The sequence below is a fragment of the Podarcis raffonei genome, chromosome 8, assembly GCF_027172205.1.
Source record: "Podarcis raffonei isolate rPodRaf1 chromosome 8, rPodRaf1.pri, whole genome shotgun sequence".
In the NCBI taxonomy this organism is placed as follows: Eukaryota; Metazoa; Chordata; class Lepidosauria; order Squamata; family Lacertidae; genus Podarcis; species Podarcis raffonei.
Genome location: NC_070609.1, coordinates 65,035 through 82,416, shown reverse-complemented (window position 1 = coordinate 82,416; position 17,382 = coordinate 65,035). Strand labels below are relative to the sequence as shown.

The 17,382-nt window shown below is 53.8% G+C and overlaps 2 protein-coding genes and 1 pseudogene across 4 annotated transcripts; 2 read left to right on the top strand and 1 right to left on the bottom strand.

Annotated features, from left to right (window-relative positions):
- The first annotated feature begins 716 nt into the window (after nucleotides 1-716).
- On the top strand, nucleotides 717-4,849 carry LOC128418171 (uncharacterized). Its single transcript, XM_053397609.1, has 2 exons — nucleotides 717-1,877; nucleotides 3,554-4,849. Exon 2 carries the CDS (start codon nucleotides 3,561-3,563, stop codon nucleotides 4,503-4,505), a length of 945 nt encoding a protein of 314 aa, XP_053253584.1. The 5' UTR covers nucleotides 717-1,877; nucleotides 3,554-3,560; the 3' UTR covers nucleotides 4,506-4,849.
- A 6,397-nt stretch (nucleotides 4,850-11,246) lies between these two features.
- On the bottom strand, nucleotides 11,247-12,185 carry LOC128418812 (60S ribosomal protein L17-like; annotated as a pseudogene).
- Nucleotides 12,186-12,203: 18 nt separating this feature from the next.
- On the top strand, nucleotides 12,204-16,073 carry SERTAD1 (SERTA domain containing 1). 3 transcript variants are annotated; one of them, XM_053397616.1, is made up of 2 exons: nucleotides 12,204-12,351; nucleotides 14,242-16,073. In XM_053397616.1, the coding sequence occupies exon 2, from the start codon at nucleotides 14,246-14,248 to the stop codon at nucleotides 14,972-14,974; it is 729 nt and encodes a 242-aa protein (XP_053253591.1). In that variant the 5' UTR covers nucleotides 12,204-12,351; nucleotides 14,242-14,245; the 3' UTR covers nucleotides 14,975-16,073. The 3 variants fall into 3 exon arrangements, with proteins under 3 accessions (XP_053253591.1, XP_053253593.1, XP_053253592.1); XM_053397618.1 differs by lacking the exon at nucleotides 12,204-12,351 and adding an exon at nucleotides 12,724-12,961; XM_053397617.1 differs by lacking the exon at nucleotides 12,204-12,351 and adding an exon at nucleotides 12,724-13,580.
- The last annotated feature ends 1,309 nt before the right edge of the window (nucleotides 16,074-17,382 follow it).

The window sequence follows — 17,382 nt, the reverse complement described above, 5'->3', positions numbered from 1 at the left end:
ATCAGTGGTCTTGTTAGATGGTAAAATTCATGTTAAATTTCTGTTTTAGGGGTGGTTTTTAGTCTGGAACAGATTAATCTGTTTTGCATTACTTTCTATGGGAAAGCACGACTTGGTTTTGGAACGCTTTGGTTTTGAAACAGACTTCCGGAACAGATTAAATTTGAGAACCAAGGTGCCACTGTAGAACGTATTTGGGAGAATGACCTTAGCATTGCAGGGAGCTGGGTCTCTTCCAGCTCAAGAATCCTACCATTCTTGCTCCCCATCTGAGCCTCCTGCTTCCTGGTCAAGCATGTCTCTTGGCCATTGCCCAGAGGAGGGGTGGGCAGAGTTTGGGGCGGGGAGGTGGGTGGGCTGCCTGCCCTGGAGGATCCCCTGCCTTTCGGCTGGATCCACATAAGTACACAAACACACAGGGGCACCTGAGGCCCCGGTGCTGGGGCTTATGGGGGGGGGGAGGGAGAGAGACTTAGAGTGATTTAGACCCAGCCATTTTCCTCCCTTCCTCTGCTCTCAGTCTCTCCACCTGGCACTTTCATGCTCTTCTGTCACAAGGACCAAGAAAGGGCAGCCTAGCTTCCTCTTACAGGTTTGGGTTGAAGACCCGGGAAGGCTAAACTGAGTCCCTGAGCTAGGAGACACTTTATCCGATGCATGAAAGGGCTGCTTTCTGCCAGCGGGTGCCTAGAATCAGAACTGTAGAGCTGGAACTGTAGAGCTGAAGGGTCTAACCCACTGGAGGACACAGAGGTGTAAGCGGGAAAGTGTGCAGGTTGGGTTTAAATACGTGTTTTGGCCATTGTCTTTATTCAACCCCAAATGCACAGACATTTTGATCAACTGCAATTCGCCTCTCATGGTGGAGATTTAATTTAATTTGCACTGTGGTAAGATGTCTCCCCTTTTTATTATGGTCACTCCTATCCCACGGCCCCTCTGGAATTCCAAGCAGCCTGTTAAACTTGTGGAACTCCCTGCTGCTAGATTCCCCCTGCCCTCACAGGCAGAGCCCGATTTAGGTTTGATGTGGCCCTCAGCTCCTGAAGGGAATGGGGCCCTTGATGTGTCCAACTGTCCTTTGCCAATGACAAATCGTTGCTGTTTTTGGTGTTGAATATATGCTAGATGGTAATTGATGGACCTCATAGGTATCTGAAGCCATTTGCCCATGTTGCCCTGCAACCAGTCCATGCAGAATGTAGGCACCCTATATATAGAAAGGAGCAAAGCAGGGATATTTTAGGGAGTAGGCAAGCAGGCGGAGCCCATGACTTACATCATAGGAGCCTACAAAATACAAAATAATAATAATAAAATAAAATTTTATTTATATCCCGCCCTCCCCAGCTGAAGCCGGGCTCAGAGCGGTTGGTGTATGTAGGTTTTATTTTATTTGTTTTTTATCTTCTGTTTTGGAAATGTACATCCAGGTTTTTTCCTCCCTTTAAATTTTTTTGGGGCCCCCAAGAGAATGGGGCCCTAAGCTAGAGCTTGTTTAGCTTATATGTAAATCCAGCACTGCTCACAGGGCTCCAAAGAACCCAGGCGTCCGGGTGGCGTAGGCGCTGGACTTGAGACCTAGGAGGGAGGCTGCGGCGCCACCTGGAGGCCGAAGCGAAGCAGCGCCGCTGGAGCGCAAGGGGCGGCACCTGGACCTTGCCAGGTGAGGGTCTCTCCCCGGCCAATGAGAGGGCCTGCTTCCCGACCAGCCCACCAATGGGCGCGGAGCTGGCCCCCGCCGCTGCTGGGAACGCCGATCTCCGGGGATCGCCGGGGATCAGAAGCCAGAAACGTGCCGCGTTTTCTATTGGCGATTCCGCAGCTCCGCAAAGGCTCCGCTCGGCAGCCCCGGCCAGGTGAGCGGCCCCGGCCAGGTAAGCAGCCCCTTCTTCTCCTCCTGTGCAAAGAGCGGGGGGATCTGCAACCTTTGGCTCGCTGACTCCGGGGCAAGATGACCTTGGCGAGGAGACCCCCGAAAGGGCTCGCCTCGCAGCCCCGGAGTGCGCCCGTGGTTTTCCCAGGACTTAATCCGGGGTAGTTCTCTAGTCCGCGGTGAGGCTCGCTGACTTCGGATTTGGGCTGAGCGGGGGCTTGTTTCCCCAGCCAGCCCCCCTTCCCCCCGCTCCCCAATTTTCCCTCTGCAGGGAGAGCAGCGGGTCCTTTGCGCGCCCTGCACCCATCCTGCGATCTGGAGTTTGCGCGTCCATTTCCTGGCCGCGGAGGGGGGAGGGGGCGAAAACTCCGACCTGGGCGCTTGAATGGCTCGGGGGTGAGTCATGGCCGGAGGCTCGGGAGCGGGCAGGGGAGGGGCATTCTCCAGGGAGCAACTTTGCAATGGAGAGGGAACCCTGGCAATGGGGGGGGCACAGTTTAGGCCTGCAGGAATTGGCCCCCTTTTTGAGTCCAGGGCTCCTTTAGGAACCGGAGCAACCCATCCAGACACCACTTTGAAACCTCTGCTCCTTTTGGGACCTGCCTAGTCACCCAAAACAGGAGTTTCGCCAAGAAACTGAGGGCAAGGTCTCCACTCAGTCTGAGCCCCAAATAAGAAACCAGACCCCTAAGCCTAAAAAAAACCCCTTCCCCTCCAGGCATCACATCCATCCAACACTGTGCCAGCTGCACCCGAGGAGTAAACACTGGGCTCTCCTGGTCTGTGCCTCCCAGTTTCCTTGGTGGGGGCAGGAAGGCGCAGGATTGTGGAGAAGATGGGGACTGCAGTAAAAAGTTGGGATTTGTTGACCTCCAGTGAAGCTGAATGTTGGAGGATTCAGGACAGATAAAAGTAAGGGCTTCTTCACGTAGCCCAGAATTAAACTTTGGAACTCCCTGCCACAGGAGGCAGGGATGGCCATCAACTCAGATGGCTTTCAAAGAGGACTGGACAAACTCATGGAGGAGGAGGAGGAGGGGGCTTCTGAGGGCTACTAGCCAGGATGGCTGTGTGCCAATACCCTCCACTGCTGGAGGCCGTAAATGCCTCTTGAGTGCTACTTGCTGGGGGAAATCCAAAGGGGGGGGTCACTGTTGCACTTATGGTCTGCTTATGGGCTTTTTTCCATTGGGCATCTGGGGGGCTACTGTGAGAACAAGAAAAGAACATGATTGTTGGATCAGCCATCTAGCCCAGGACCCCGTTCTCACAGCCTGGGCATCTAGATAGACTGCCTCTGGGCCTGGAGGTTCCATCAGAAGAATGTGCCCTCTGGATCAGACCAAGGGCCCATCTAGCCCAGCATCCTGTTCTCACAGTGGCCAACCAGGCGCCTTTTCTGGGAAACTGGCAGGCCAGATCCGAGCATGAGAGCAGCTCTGCCCTCCTGCGGTTTCCAGCAGCTGGCATTCAGAAGCATTGCTGCCTCCATCATGGCTGGTAGCAGCGCTGGGAGAGCCACCCCTTCTGCTTAGGGCCCTCTCTGGCTACGAGACCCACCACTTGGCCCAGTCGCCACCTCTGTGCTGTGGCCAGTGTGGTTTGCCTCCCCGTCTCCTGAGCCCTGACCTTGCTTGGCTCCATCCTGACCTGTGCCGCCTTCCTCCCTCTCTCCAGGGAGACCATGGCGCCCAGCAGCTTGAGATGCCAGCGCCTCGAGCCGGACGGGGCTTCTGCCAGGAGCCAGCGCCGCTGCTGCCGCATCCCAGACCACAAGCGCTGCTCTTTCCTGCGCGCGGCACAGGGGAAATACGCCACGCTGATCACGCCCTACGTGAGAGACTTGCACAAGAGCGTCCTCCTCAAGAACACCATCCTGCACCTCCAAGACCCCGGCCGAGGGAGCCAGGAAACGGGCCTCGGGCTGGCAGCACCCCAGGGTGCCCCACCTTGGCAAGAGACAAGCCAGGGTCCCCCAGCAGAGAGCGAAGGCGCAGTGTCTCTGCCAGCGCAGCCAGCAGAAGAGCCTCTGAGTGCTGTGGGCAATGGCCAGGTGAGAGCAGCTGACATGGGCATCAGCATGTGGGCACTGCCTGCCTTCTCCAGCCCCTGCCAAGATGCAGGACAAGTGGCCAGTGAAGACAGCCTGCCTGACCCGCTCCTGGATTCCTTTCTCTGCACTGCTGGTGAAGTCCTGTATTTTTGGGAGAGTCTGCAGCAACAGGAATGTGGCAGTGGCCCCTGCCCGTCTCTGGCTGGCCCCAGAACCGATTCCCCCTGGCCCTCTGAAAGTGCAGCTGCCAGCCCAGGGCAGGAGGCTGGTTCCTGGGGTACCCTCTGCCCTGAGGAGCAGCCCCGTGACCCCTCGTTTGACAGCTTTGAGGTCTTGGCCTCCAGCTACGCGAGCGACATCCCTGCAGATGATTTCTTTGCAGACATCGACATGTCAGAGTTTGAGAGCGTTCTGTTGGGTTCGCCGAGCAACGGGCAGCCCACAGTTATCGACATGGCAGGCCAGGCTGCTGCTGAGATTGCCCCCCAGGCTGAAGCACCCCCTCTTCCCGGTCAGGATGCAAGCAGCAGGATGGGGAGCCTCGACCATTACGTGGAGCTCCTTCTGCGCTCCTGAAATGCTCCACTCCGGATCCCTTGGATTTCAAGGTTCTGCCGTCATTAAAGTTTACAGGTCAATTGACCATGACTTGCCAAAGAAAAGGGACCGTGGGTTTTGCAGGACTAAATCAACCAGCTTTAAACCTTGCAATACCGGCATTTTTCATTCTACTTGAAAGGGTGCAAACAAGTGACTAAACTCTCATTTGCTGCAAGTGCAATAAATCCTGTCTATTAGAGTAGTGGAAATGTTTGTCATTGGCTCTGGGAATGTCCTCAGCACCCCCAGGCCTGAGAGTTAACTCTTTATGGACAAAGTGTGCCCTTTCAGCAGGTCTGAGCCCTGCGAGGTGGTAGCAGCAACCGGAAGCTTCTCCTACATGGAAGGCGTTCTTGCTCTTCAAGCCCCTCCTGGTTCTAGGAGGCCATGGGGTGGGGGGTGGTGGGGATCCGTTGAGCCCATCCCTCACCTTAACAGCCTCTTCCTCTGACATGTCTGGCCTGCCCGTCTCTGGCTCCTGCCTCATGGGCACTGCCAAACCCCTCTCCTGGGCCAGTGCCCTGGCCTCCTGCCTCCTCCCCACACTGTCAGAGCCCTGACAGGTAGCCGGGGCAGGAGCAGGGCAGGTGTTGGCTCAGGTGGGCTGGGGTGGCTTCTCCCTAGTTCAGGGACTGGGAACCTCAGGCCCGCCAGACGTTGTTGGACTCCAACTCCCAGCATTCCCTGACCATTAGCTGTGCTAGCTGTGGCTGATGGGAGTTGGAGTCCAACTCTCTTTCTGTACACGAGCCCATTTTCCTTGAAGCAAAGTTGCTGCTGCCACCCCTGGTGGGCATCTTTTGCCAGCTCAGTTCGGGGGACGGGGACTCCTTTGCTACCTCTTCCAAGCATGTGGCCAGTTGGCTGAAGCAGCCCTGGAACTGCATCTTGACTACCTCTTCAAGCTGGTTCTGCATCCCAGCAATGGGGCTGCCGCTGCCGCCGCCTTCTGACATTGGCCAGACCTGCTTGGTGGTTCCCCAAACACATGCGCATTGTGGTTGTCTGCTCTGGAAATGTACTGCTGATGTGCCAAGGCAGGTGCTCCTCTGTTGCAGAGCCTCTCGCCAGAGCCATTCTTCCTGGGATCTTGAATTTGGGGAGCACCCGTGACCTGTGAATCTCTGCATTTCTCTGGCTACCCCAGAAAGAGACTTCTTGGGCCACATTCCACATCCCTGCCTTGGCAGACATTTGGACCATTTGCCACCCTCTGATGGTGCCCTTGAGGGGACAGCTTTGGCTCGCTAGTCCTGTTCCAATGAGCATGATGTAAATTAAAATCTCTCATGGGTTGGGAGCCCCAACGTGAACTGGCAACACCAGGCTGCACATGTCCCTTCTAGACCTGCCTTCGATGAATACTTGAAGAAGCCAAGTTGTGTTGCTTTGATAGAATCACAGAATTGTCGGGTTGGAAGGGACCCCGAGGGTCATCTAGCCCAACCCCGCTGCAGTGCAGATATCACAATATTGCATTCCTTCTTTAAAACCTAACCAAAAAAGTTAAGCTCTCAGGTCAGTGCTGATGTCTGTAACAAGTTATTTATAAATGTTATAAATTATTGCCTGATATGTTAAAGGGGAGGGCAAAGGCCTGGGGTGTGTTCTCCTGGGCAACTTCCAGGGTGAGGTGCCTCTCCTCCCATCCCCAGCTGGGAATATGAGGAGCAGCCTGGCTTTCTCTCATATTAAGGACAAACACATTCTGGCATCAGCTGTAGGCCCTCTAGACCAGGCTTCCTCAACCTCTGCCCTCCAGATGTTTTGAGACTACAGTTCCCATCATCCCTGACCACTGTCCTGCTAGCTAGGGATCATGGGAGTTGTAGGCCAAAAACATCTGGAGGGCCGTGGTTGAAGAAGCCTGCTTTAGATATTGCAGTACTACAACTCCCATAATCCCTAGTCATTGACTGTGCTTGCTAGGGTTGATGGGAGAGGTAGTTTAACAACATCTGCAGGGCCAAAAGTGCTTTAAAATGCATTCACTTCTATGGTGCCAGAAGGCTTTACACTGCTAGTTCTTTGGAAAATGTGATATGAATTTCTCTTAAGTGCAATATGTATAATACAAGGCACCTCTGGATTATCCTAGTGCCTAAATTCGTGCCCTGAATGTGCCAGGAAGAGAGAGATATTCTGCATACAGGCTCCAGAAATCTTCTCTAGCTCCAGACTCGACGTCCTTCACCCTCCTGGTCCCTGGCATGTTTTAGCATTGAAAGAGGTTCTGGCCCCAGAGCCAAGGTCTATGCAAGTAACAGTTTTGAAAGTTCCTGTTTTTGTCTGCAAATAAATTGCTTTCCCCCCAGTAATCTTGTTGTGGCTCTCTTTCCTGGAGTCCTTGAGAGAGACCTTGGGAGGCTGGAGGCTGGGTGGCAGAAGGCTTTCTGCAGAACAGCTGCTTTCCTCCTCCCCAAAAGCGCCTCCAGCCAAGGAAGGCAGGGGTGGCGAGGAGAGTCTGGCCTTGGCCTGTGGCTCAGAGCGTTTGCTGCCCTCAGCACCTCCCGGACCTTGCCCTGCACCTTCGCCCAAAGCCAGTCAGCCCAGGAACCTGGGAGGAGTCTGCTGGGCAAGGCCAAAGTCCAGCATCCCCTTTTCCCAGAGGGCAATGATGGGAAGGAGGAGCAGGACCTGAGGGCAGTGGGGACTCGCCCCTCCTGCCGTTTCCAGCAGATGGGATTCAGAGTTGGGGGTTGGGGGCTTCATCTTTCAGAAACCCCACAGGCTGTGGGGCAGGAGCAGAGCTCTCCTTCTGTGGGACAGTGGTTGTTTTTTAAAATTTATTTTTTCATTCGCAAAAACATACATAAAAGCAAACAAACAAAAAAGGCATACATAAAAATAAAATAAAACAATCTTACAATGATTATTCTTAGACTGATATAGATCTTGACTTATATATAATGAAATTATTTACAAATCTAAGATTTATATACTCTTGTAGTTATACAATATCTAAGAAAAAAGAAAGAAAAAACTGTCAAAATGACAACTTAGACAATGAAAATACCTATCTATTGTAAAGTAATACTTAATATAATTCAAACCAATAATAGTGTTTTTTGTACACTATAACCTTCGATTTGGATTGAATCCCTTTTCAATTTATTATGTTGTTGACTTCCTTCTACCTCATTATAGTTCGAGTATTGCTATTTTTTGCCCTGTATTTAATTGTTTATCCTCATCTTGGAATGAAGAGGAAAATATTTTACTACCTGTGAAATTATTCAAGACACAGCCAAGTCTTATTACTGAAACCTTGTTTTGTTAAGTAATTATTAAAATATTCCCATTCTTTTTTTAACTTTGTCTGTTGACTGATTTCTTGTTAACTCCATCATTTTTTCTGTGGGACAGGCTGGAGGGGGGGCAAACACCTGAGGACAGAAACGGGGGCTGTGTACCCCTGACAGTTCAGTCCAGTCGCGAATGACTCTGGGGTTGTGGCATTCATCTTGCTTTACAGGCCGAGGGAGCCGGCGTTTGTCCGCTCTGCAAACAGTTTTCCCGTGTCATATGGCCAGCATGACTAAGCCGCTTCAGAACACTGACACCAGAGCAGCGCACGGAAACGCCGTTTACCTTCCCACTGGAGTAAACTTTATCTACTTGCACTGACATGCTTTCGAACTGCTAGGTTGACAGGAGGTGAAGGTAGTTTGTGTCTTGAGAGACTGAAATTCCTGCCTCTGCTCAAGGTGAGGACCCGAGTTTTCTCTGGCAGCTGCAATATACCAGGCTTTCTTAACAGCGACACTTTCCAGTTATTCCATGAAAGCAACTAGGCTCAATGAGAACAGAAGGGGTCTCAGACTCCGCCAGCCAAGCCCTGAACTATGTGCAGCAACAGCAGTACCTCTGAGCACTTGCAGAATGCCCCTTTCACTCTGGAGGTGTCACCCAACCGCCACATGCACGTTTTGTGGGTAAAAAGGCTTTGGCAGGCAGGCTGGCTGCCAGGACATTTCCTGGATCCTAGGCAAGCAAACCATTCAGTTTCATTTCTTAACTTGCCTTTACGTCACGTGCTTTTTTCCGCTCGTGATCCTCTGGGTGTTGCCAAAGCTTCCTGTCCAGCCTGAGAGTTCTGCAATGAGAGGGGAAGAAATTGCCCGCTCCTGAACGTCCCAAGTGAGAGGGAGATGGGGCAGAACAGAAGCCATGTCGATGAACACAAAATAAATTATTTCTGCCCCTCTCACCATCTCTCGGCATTGAAGGATCCGCCACAGAATGTATCAAAAGCACTGTTTCCAATCTGTCGTAGAGTCCTATTTTTGTATTTTTCAGAACAGCCTTCTTCAAACTGGTGCCCTCCAGGACTTTTTGGACTACAGTGGTACTTGGTTCTCAAACGCCTTGGTTCCCAGACACCCAAAACCCAGAAGTAAGTGTTCTGGTTTCCGAACATTTTTCAAAAGCCAAACGTCTGATGCAGCTGTTGGCTATTGTTTCCGGGCGCCTGCACCAATCAGAAGCCGCACCTTGGTTTTTGAACATTTCGGAAGTCAGACGGACTTCTGGAACGGATTAAGTTTGAGAACCAAGATACCACTGCATCTGGCGCTTTTGGTTTTGCTATTTATTTTGCTATTTTGTTTTTGAGGCTTTTTCGGTTAATTTACTTTTGTGACTGTGTGGAACCCAGTTCAGCTGATTGATTGATTGATTGATTGACTGATTGTGTGACTGAGCAAGGAAGATTATTTTTTTTTAAATTTTCATCATCTACAATACTGCCTTCTTTATTTTATAGTACAGTACATTGATTACTGCTTTCATTTTATGGATCTATGGTCTCGTTAGAGAGGAAAATTAATGTTAAATTGCTGTTTTAGGGGTTGTTTTTAGAAGTCTGGAACGGATTAATCCGTTTTGCATTACTTTCTATGGGAAAGCAAGCCTTGGTTTTGGAACAAACTTCCAGAACGGATTAAGTTTGAGAACCGAGGTACCACTGTACAGCCTCCCACTGTCTGCCTGTCTCAGCATTGTATGACTTATGCTAGCTGGGACTGCAAGTAGCCCAACGAAGCGGGGGGGGGGAGGGAAAACAGGTTAGGAGAGGATGATTTAGATCAGTGCTTCCCCATTAAGGGTCCAGGGAGCCCTGGGGGTCTGCAGAACGCACCCAGGGGGGTCCATGGCCCCATCCCTTGCCTCCCCCCCCAGCTCACTGTCATTCGCCTTCCCTTCAAGGCGCGGAGGCAGAGCAGCTTTTCTTAGTGGGCAGGAAAGCAGGCAGCGGCAGCCACAGAGGACGAGCATCTTTGCTGGCTGCCCCCTGAAGGTGGCTTGATGCCCCGTCCCCTCCCAAACCATGGAGGTGACTCCGCTTTCTCTCCTCCTCCCCCCACCTGCCTGATCTCCCCGTCTGCTGCTTCCCTCAGCCCCACGCCTGGTCTCTAACTTCAGACACTGTAATATATCGGAACATTGTGATGTTTAGCTGCTGATATATCACAATGTTGAAAGCCAGATGTCGCTCAGCCCTAGTCTGTTTTTTAGTACCTACCTAAAATCCTTTGCTTATGTGGCTGCCCCACATTGCTTTGCAGAAGTAACTACCATAGTTATCAAAATTTTGAAAAGTAGAGGGTCTGTGGCTTGGCGTTTGCAAAATAGGGGGTCCTCAGTAATTAGTCTTTGTCCATGGAGTTTTCTTGGCAGGGATACTGGAGTGGCTTGCTGGTTCCTGCTGGATCACGTTTGGTCAAAACTCTCCACTATGACCTGTCCATCTTGGGTGGCCCTGCACGGCATGGCTCATAGCTTCTCTGAGTTATTCAAGCCCCTTCGCCATGGCAAGGCATGGTGGGACAGTGTTCTCAAAGCGACCAGCATGAGTCTGACCAAACTGCGGGAGGCAGTGGAAGACAGGAGTGCCTGGTGTGCTTTGGTCCAGGGGGTCACGAAGAGGCGGACACGACTAAACAACAGTAATTAGTTAATTGGGAATCACTGATTTAGATGCGTCAGGTCACATTTGCTTGTTTACTTTTGTTTAGCAGAATGTGACATGGACATTAATCATGCCAGGAACTCTGCCTGGGTGTTTTTATAAAGCCCTGTGACAAAAGCTCCCCCCCCCAAATGTTTGGCTTTTGAAGGGGGCTCCTTTCCCCTTAGCTGGCTGCTACTTCTTTGCTGCAAACGGTGGAATGGGCTAGAAAGTTTGGGAGGTGGGAGTTCAGTCTGCGGCACCCCTTCTCAGCTGGAAAACCCCATCTTGGCCCCAGCCACAGAATTGTAGAGTTGGAAGGGGTCCCCCAAGAGTCATCTAGTCCAGCCCCCCGGACTAAAAAGGAAGTGGGCAGCCGGTATCGCCCGGAGCTCTTTCAAACACACAAAAAGGTCATAACCAAACCCTTTGGGGTCGCCTGATCTTCAGTAGGTCCTAAGGAGCTGATGGGAGGTGGAGCACAGCTGCAGGGCCGTCTGGAGGACCTCGGGGGCTCCCCACCCCTGGAAGAGAAGGTTGGATTTGTTCAAGGACAAGAGGTGTCCTTGGTTTGGCGCCTTGGTGCTGCTCCGCAGTCTGGGTTTCCTTTAGGGTGCCTTGAGGCATGTGCAGAGTTTCTTCCAGGCGTGTTCAGTTGCTTTTAGTTGCAGTTTAGAGCTTTTAAGGGGTTTCGGGGCACAGTTGGCGCTTCTTTCCATAACTCCTCACTTTGCTTTGCTTTCCAATTCATTCTTGGTTTGGGGGCACTATTTTTTATTATTAAACTTAAAAATTGTTTTTTTATTTGTGAACTGAATAGATGTTTATTCCTGAGCCATCAGTTTCTGCTTCTTCAGTTTCTTCTTCTTTAGAGCAACTTCCTCTTCTGGCTTAGGGACAATTTGCTCCTTCTCTGTGAGGATCATCTCCGTGTGGCGAGGAGAACTCACCTCGGGGTTAATGCGACCAGGAGCCTGCGCATTTTGGGAGCTTTCTTAACCTGAATGCGCTCAGTTACAGGAGAGTCCACTCCCAGACCCTCGAGTTCAGCGTTGCTCTTTTAAGCATATGCAGGAGGAACTCGGCACTCTTTTTGGGCCGACGCCCCCGCGTCCAGCCCCACTGCTTGGCCCGGCACATCTGCCCACGCCACCACTGGAACGACGGAAGGGAACACACTGCCCTGTGAGGCTCACATTCTTCCAGGACTTGGTAGCCTGGGCAGCCTCGCGTGTGTGGACCCCCTTGACTTGCAGGATTTTGCGGGGTTCTCCGGATCAAGGTTCAGAGCTTTCCTTACAGCCACAGCTGCCGCCAGGGAAAAGGCGGGGGGGCGCTATTTTTAAACTGGAAATATTTAGTTCATAAAATTTATTCAAGGCTTGACTGTAAAACAAGATCCTTCACATGGGTCGACAAAGTGATAATTTTACAGTTTTATATTTTCAGGAAAAAATGAGGAGAGGACATTTCGGTGGCCGTTTCAAAAGCCTCTTCCCGCCCCTTCCTCTCCGCGCTCGTCTGAACGCCTCGCATCCGGAGCGACTGCGGAGCGGCTCCTCCGCGCCGCAGCCAATCAGCGCGGGGGGCGGGGCCTCCGGCTTGTTTGTTCCATCCCGCCCCGCCCCCTTCCTTCCCCGCAACGATGAGTCGTCCCGGCGCCGCCCCCTGGTATGCAGATGAGGCGGCCTGGCGTGCTCCGCCATTGGCCGGCGCCGGCGCTTCCCCCTCCGCCCCCGCAGGGCGAATGTCTCCTTCCCCCCCGGCAGCGGCGGCGGGATTCCAGCCCGGAGCGCGGAGGGGAAGCATGCCGGCGCCTGATTGGCTGCGCGCCGCGTTCCAGACCCCGCTGATTGGCCCCTGAAGAGCCGGGTATGTAAATCGGGGGGTCTCGGGGGTCCCTCGCGGGGCCGCCGCGCCGGAGGATCCCGGCTGGATTCCGGGACTGCGCCGCCCGCCCGCCCGCCCGCCCGCCCGGGGACTCAGCCCGGCAACAGCCGCCGCCGCCGCCGCCTCGTCATGAGTCACTCTCCGCTCCCGCGACGGGGAGGAAGCTGCGCGCGCCCCCGCCCGGACGGACACCCGCGGGGGCTTCCCAAAATGCGGGGGCCGGGGATCCGGGCCGAGCGAGAATTGCCCGATCCCGCCCCAGAGAGTTGGGGGGGCGGTTACTTGGGAGGAGGGATCTCCTTAGCCGATCGATCCCCAAGAGCGGGGGGAAGGGGCTCCGGATCTCGCCCTCCTCCGGGGCAGCCAGCTGGGCGGAGCGCAGAGTGCAGAGCGGCCGGATCCAGACCGGAAGCCCTGCCGGGTGGGGCCTGGGCGCCGCGACCCCCACCCATCCCGGCCGCGGGAGGAGGATCCCTCCGGCAACCCCGCCCCCCCTCAACTGCGGGGAAGGATCCATCCCTCCTCGCAAGCTGGAGATCCTGCCCGGCTCACAGCTTCACTCAGAGACCTTTCTTCTTAATGGGCGTCGTATGTAAGCTTTACTCCAGAGTAGCCCCGTTGACGTTAACGAACCTCACTTGGCCGTGTTCATTATACGTCTGTGGGTCTCCTCTGAGTAGGGCTAGCATCGGATCCACCCCATAAACTGCGAGGGGGGCGGGGCGCGGCGCTTCTTTGGATCAGAGCCTTGGATATTTTCACACCGAAACCAAAAATAGTGTTGCACTGCTGTTGTTTGCGGGGGGGGGGGGAAGGCAAAATCAACAACCAGCTTCCAAATAGCCTCAGAGCTGGGGCGGGTGTGTGTGTGTGTTTAATTATTTCATTTCCTAATTTAATCTCCGCTTTTCAGGCCTCTTGAAGCATCTCACACAGACTTTTTATTTTTAAAAATTATAGATTGGTACAGATACGTAAACAATAAATGATCTTTACAAAAAACCAGCCCTGTAAAAAATGCAGTAATATGGACTACAGCTGGAAAATCGGGTATGCAGGACTCTCCCCAGAGTCCTGGGATCCTCCAGATACTTTTCCTACCCTTCAGCCCCTCTGTCAGGCTGCTGGGCTGGTGGGGGCTGATGGGAGTTGTAGTCCAGAGCATCAGGAAGGCAGCTGGCTAGCAAAGGCTCTCAAAGTGGCCCCTGCAGGTGGGAGTTAAGAGGCAAGAGGGTGGGGGGGCACTGGAGGGGTAACGGACTCTGGCATCGCTGGACCCAGTTCACCAGTTTAGCTGAATCCATTATACCCGCCTTTCTCAAGTGTTTTTTGGCTACAACTCCCATCATCCCTGACCATGGATCCTGATAGCTGGGAATGATGGGAGTTGTAGTCCAGCAACAGCTGGGGACCCAAACTTGAGAACGGCTGATGCTAAATAGTTTCAGTCGGTTTCTGAATAGACGTGCAATTGACTGTTACTGCTTTGACTTCTATTGTGTTATTTATTACCTTCCTTGGTGCAAACCTCTCTTCTGGGTCATGCTTCTGACAGGGTAGGGGGCACTGGGGGGGTTTATGAAACCAATGGGGCAGGACCCCTCTCCAAACAAAACTGGGAACCACTGACCTAGAGTTTGGGCGCCTCTCTGGTGAGGCTCCTCCTGCTCCAGTTTTTGCCTGGTGTGTGTGTGGGGGGGAGGCTTTGCACCGGAAGGGACAGGGCCTCCCTCCCCAGGTGGGCAGGGTTTCAAGGGGAGGGGCTGCTGCCGCCACCCTGGGGTGACTGTGCCAGCTGCTGCCTTGGGCTGCTTGGGCCTTGCGTATTCCCCTACAGAGTCCCCCTGACCCCTCTTCTCTTCCCTTCCGCAGAAAGATGCTGGCCAAGGGCACAAAGCGGAAGCGGATCGAGGGGGACGAGGGCGCCCCCTCCGCGGCCCCCACCAGCTCCCTCTTCAGCCTCTCGGTCTCCAAGCTGCACCAGAGCCTCCAGCACGTCGAGCCCAACCTGCGGCACCTGGTGCTCGTGGCAAATACCCTGCGGCGCATCCAGGACGAGATGCAGCCGGCCGCGGGGGCCCTCTTCCAGCAGCCGGACCCTCCTGCAGCCCCCGCTGGCAGCTCCGTCTGCAGGGAGAGCTCTGGTGGCGCCCTGCCCTGTGCCCTCCAGGACCCTGGCAAGAGGCTGCCTCTGCCACCGCCTTCTCTCACCCCCCACGCGGACGACCTGCTCCTCTCCAGCATGGACCTCTCGGTCTTCTCCACCATCCTGGAGGACCTCAGTGGCCTGGAAGGGTTTGGGGACGCCGTGCACCCCTCCGCCGCTCAGCCCGAGGGGGGCCCGCTCTGCTCGGAGCCGGAACGGACTTCACAGCCGTGCTCCTCTGCCCCGCTGGACACCCTGGGCCCCAGCACCTACCTGCTGGAGGATGGCCTGGAGGGCATCTTTGAAGACATTGACACCTCCATGTATGACTGTGAGCTGTGGTCACCCACCAGTCTCCCCAGCTTCAAGGAGGCCTTTCCCAGCTCGGAGGACGAGCGGCCAGGCTTGGCGGACCTCGATTATCTCATGGACATGCTGGTGGAGGCGCAGGAGCTGTGACCTGGGCAGGGGGGGGGGGGAGTGGACGTTCCTGTAGGAGCCGAGTTTCACCTTGGGGTGGAGACACCACTGGTGGGTGGGTGACAAGTGGGCAGCGGAGGGAAATGGGGGAGTTGCGGTTAGCATCAGGCTGTATTCAGCTCAAGGGTTTTTCTCCAAGTAGACTGACTGTCGGTTAATTTCAGTAGGTCTCTGCTGACTGCATTGAAACAGCCAGAGCCTTGCGTGGAGATGCAAAACGGCCCCATTTACATCTTCCGAGAAGCTGTTTCCTCAACTTCCTGTATGAGATAATCCCACAAAGGAAGGGGCTCTGCGGCCCCCTTGACATTCCTGGAGGTCAGAGTCCTGCTTTCCGTGAGAATCTGGGCACCTCCGAAAGGCTCAAACAGATTACAGTGGTACCTCGGTTTAAGAACAGTCCTGTTTACGAACGATTCGGTTTACAAACTCCACAAAACTGGAAGTAGTGTCCCGGATTGCGAACTTTACCTTGGTCTAAGAACGGAATCCGAACGGTGGAAGGGCACCGGCGGCAGGAGGCCTCGTTAGGGAAAGCGCGCCTCGATTTAAGAATGGTTTTGGTTTAAGAACGGACTTTCGGAACGGATTAAGTTCGGAAACCGATGTCCCACTGTATCTGATACGACAAGGTTCTGCAACAGCTTTTAAAGGCAGGAATGTCTCTCCTGCTTCCCAGGGGCGGGGGGGGGTGGGATTTTCCATTTGTGGGGGGCTTCCCCCCAACCCCCCCCAATGGGCCAGATTTTGACTGAGGTGTTGACCGACTTGTTTGCAAAGAAGCAGCACCTGAGTCTTGGTCGTCCTGAAGGGCCTGTTTGCTGAGCTGGCCCCGCCTTCCCCATTTCCTCCTCCGCCCTCGGCTGACTCCTCTGGGTGGCAAGGGCAAGAAAGGCAGGGCCAGATGCTCCCTTGCGTACGTGTGCACACACAGATGTCTGGTGTATTGAGAGCTGCCCTCAGCGGCAAACGGTTGTGAGTCTGGGAGGGTAATTTATTGTCTGAGTGCCGAGGTCTTGAGCTTGGCAATCCCATGTACTGTTTATGTCTCATATCACTTTTTAAATGACCAAATTTATCTTTCTCTGTGTGTGTGCGTTTCACTTGGGGGACCTGAAAAGGTAGAGCCATAGAAGGAAGGGACCCCTGGGGGTCATCCAGTCTGACCCCCTGCAATCCCTGACCAGTGGTCACCCAGCCTCTGCTTTAAAGACTCCTATGAAGGAAAGGCCCGTGCCTTCCAAGGGAGACCTCCAGAAAGGTCTTCCTAATGTTCAGCTGGAATCTCCTTTCTTGCAATTGGAAGCCGTTGGTTCCTGTCCCGCCCTCTGGGGCAGCAGAAAACAAGCTGGCTCCGTCTTCCATGGGGCAGCTGGAAGGGGTCCGAGGGTCATCTAGTCCAACCCCCTGCAATGCAGGAATCGCAGCTTGCTGCCTCCTTCATGGCTCAGGGGCAGAGGTGCTATATATGAGCAGTGAAGATCCCAAGGTGTTGCCTTCATTCGTGGTCTGGCAAGAAAATTGGGAGGGTGTGTGTTCCTTGTTGGATATCCTTTGATGGGGGGGGGATGGAACAGCTGATAGGAAGTTTGCTCCAGAATCACTTGCTCCAGAATTACTTGACTATCATGTGATTCTTGTAAGTTCCCAGAAAGGGATCTTTCAGACTGGATCTATTGCCTAAAAGCCACTGGTTGAAGGGGAGGGGTGCAACTAGCAGACGGGAAACCACAGTGGCAGGATGCAGGTAGGCGGCATATTTCAAGCCACATTGACAGTGATTTAAATTTAATAATGTCAGAAAATCCCTGCTGGGTCAGACCAAGCTCAGTGCCAACCCCCCCCCCCCCCAATATGTCTTTTGCACCATTGCCAGCCAGCTGCCGCCAGGAAGCCCCCACTCAACCAAGGCTACAAACACAGCCTTTGCCCACAACGCCTGGCACTTGCAGCTATATCAGCCCTGTATGTGGCGGCTCTGTTCAGTTGGCATGGGGGGTGAGGCAAAAGTTGGGTGAAGAGAACTTTAGCTCCTTCTCCCATCATACTAAATGTCTTTTTCCAAAAGAGCCCTGAGCGGTTTTGGGGAAGGGGGCCCTCAAAGGCTGGGCCTTTTGTAGGCAACACACACAACACCGTTGATTTGTATCTGTGGGCACAACAGAAAGTGCCTTGCAAGCAGACAGAGACCACGTTGAGCACAGAAGTCCTGGTTCGTTAGACAACCACCACCGCCTGCTCATCAAGGTGAGGATGCGTGATTCAGCCCAGAAAAGCCCCCTCCTTGCGCTCTCTGCATCCAGGGAATCTCCTTATGGGGCCAAACGCAAGCCTGCTGGGCGCTCTTCACTTTTGCCTGGGCTGCTGTAATGCAGGCGGCAGGAATT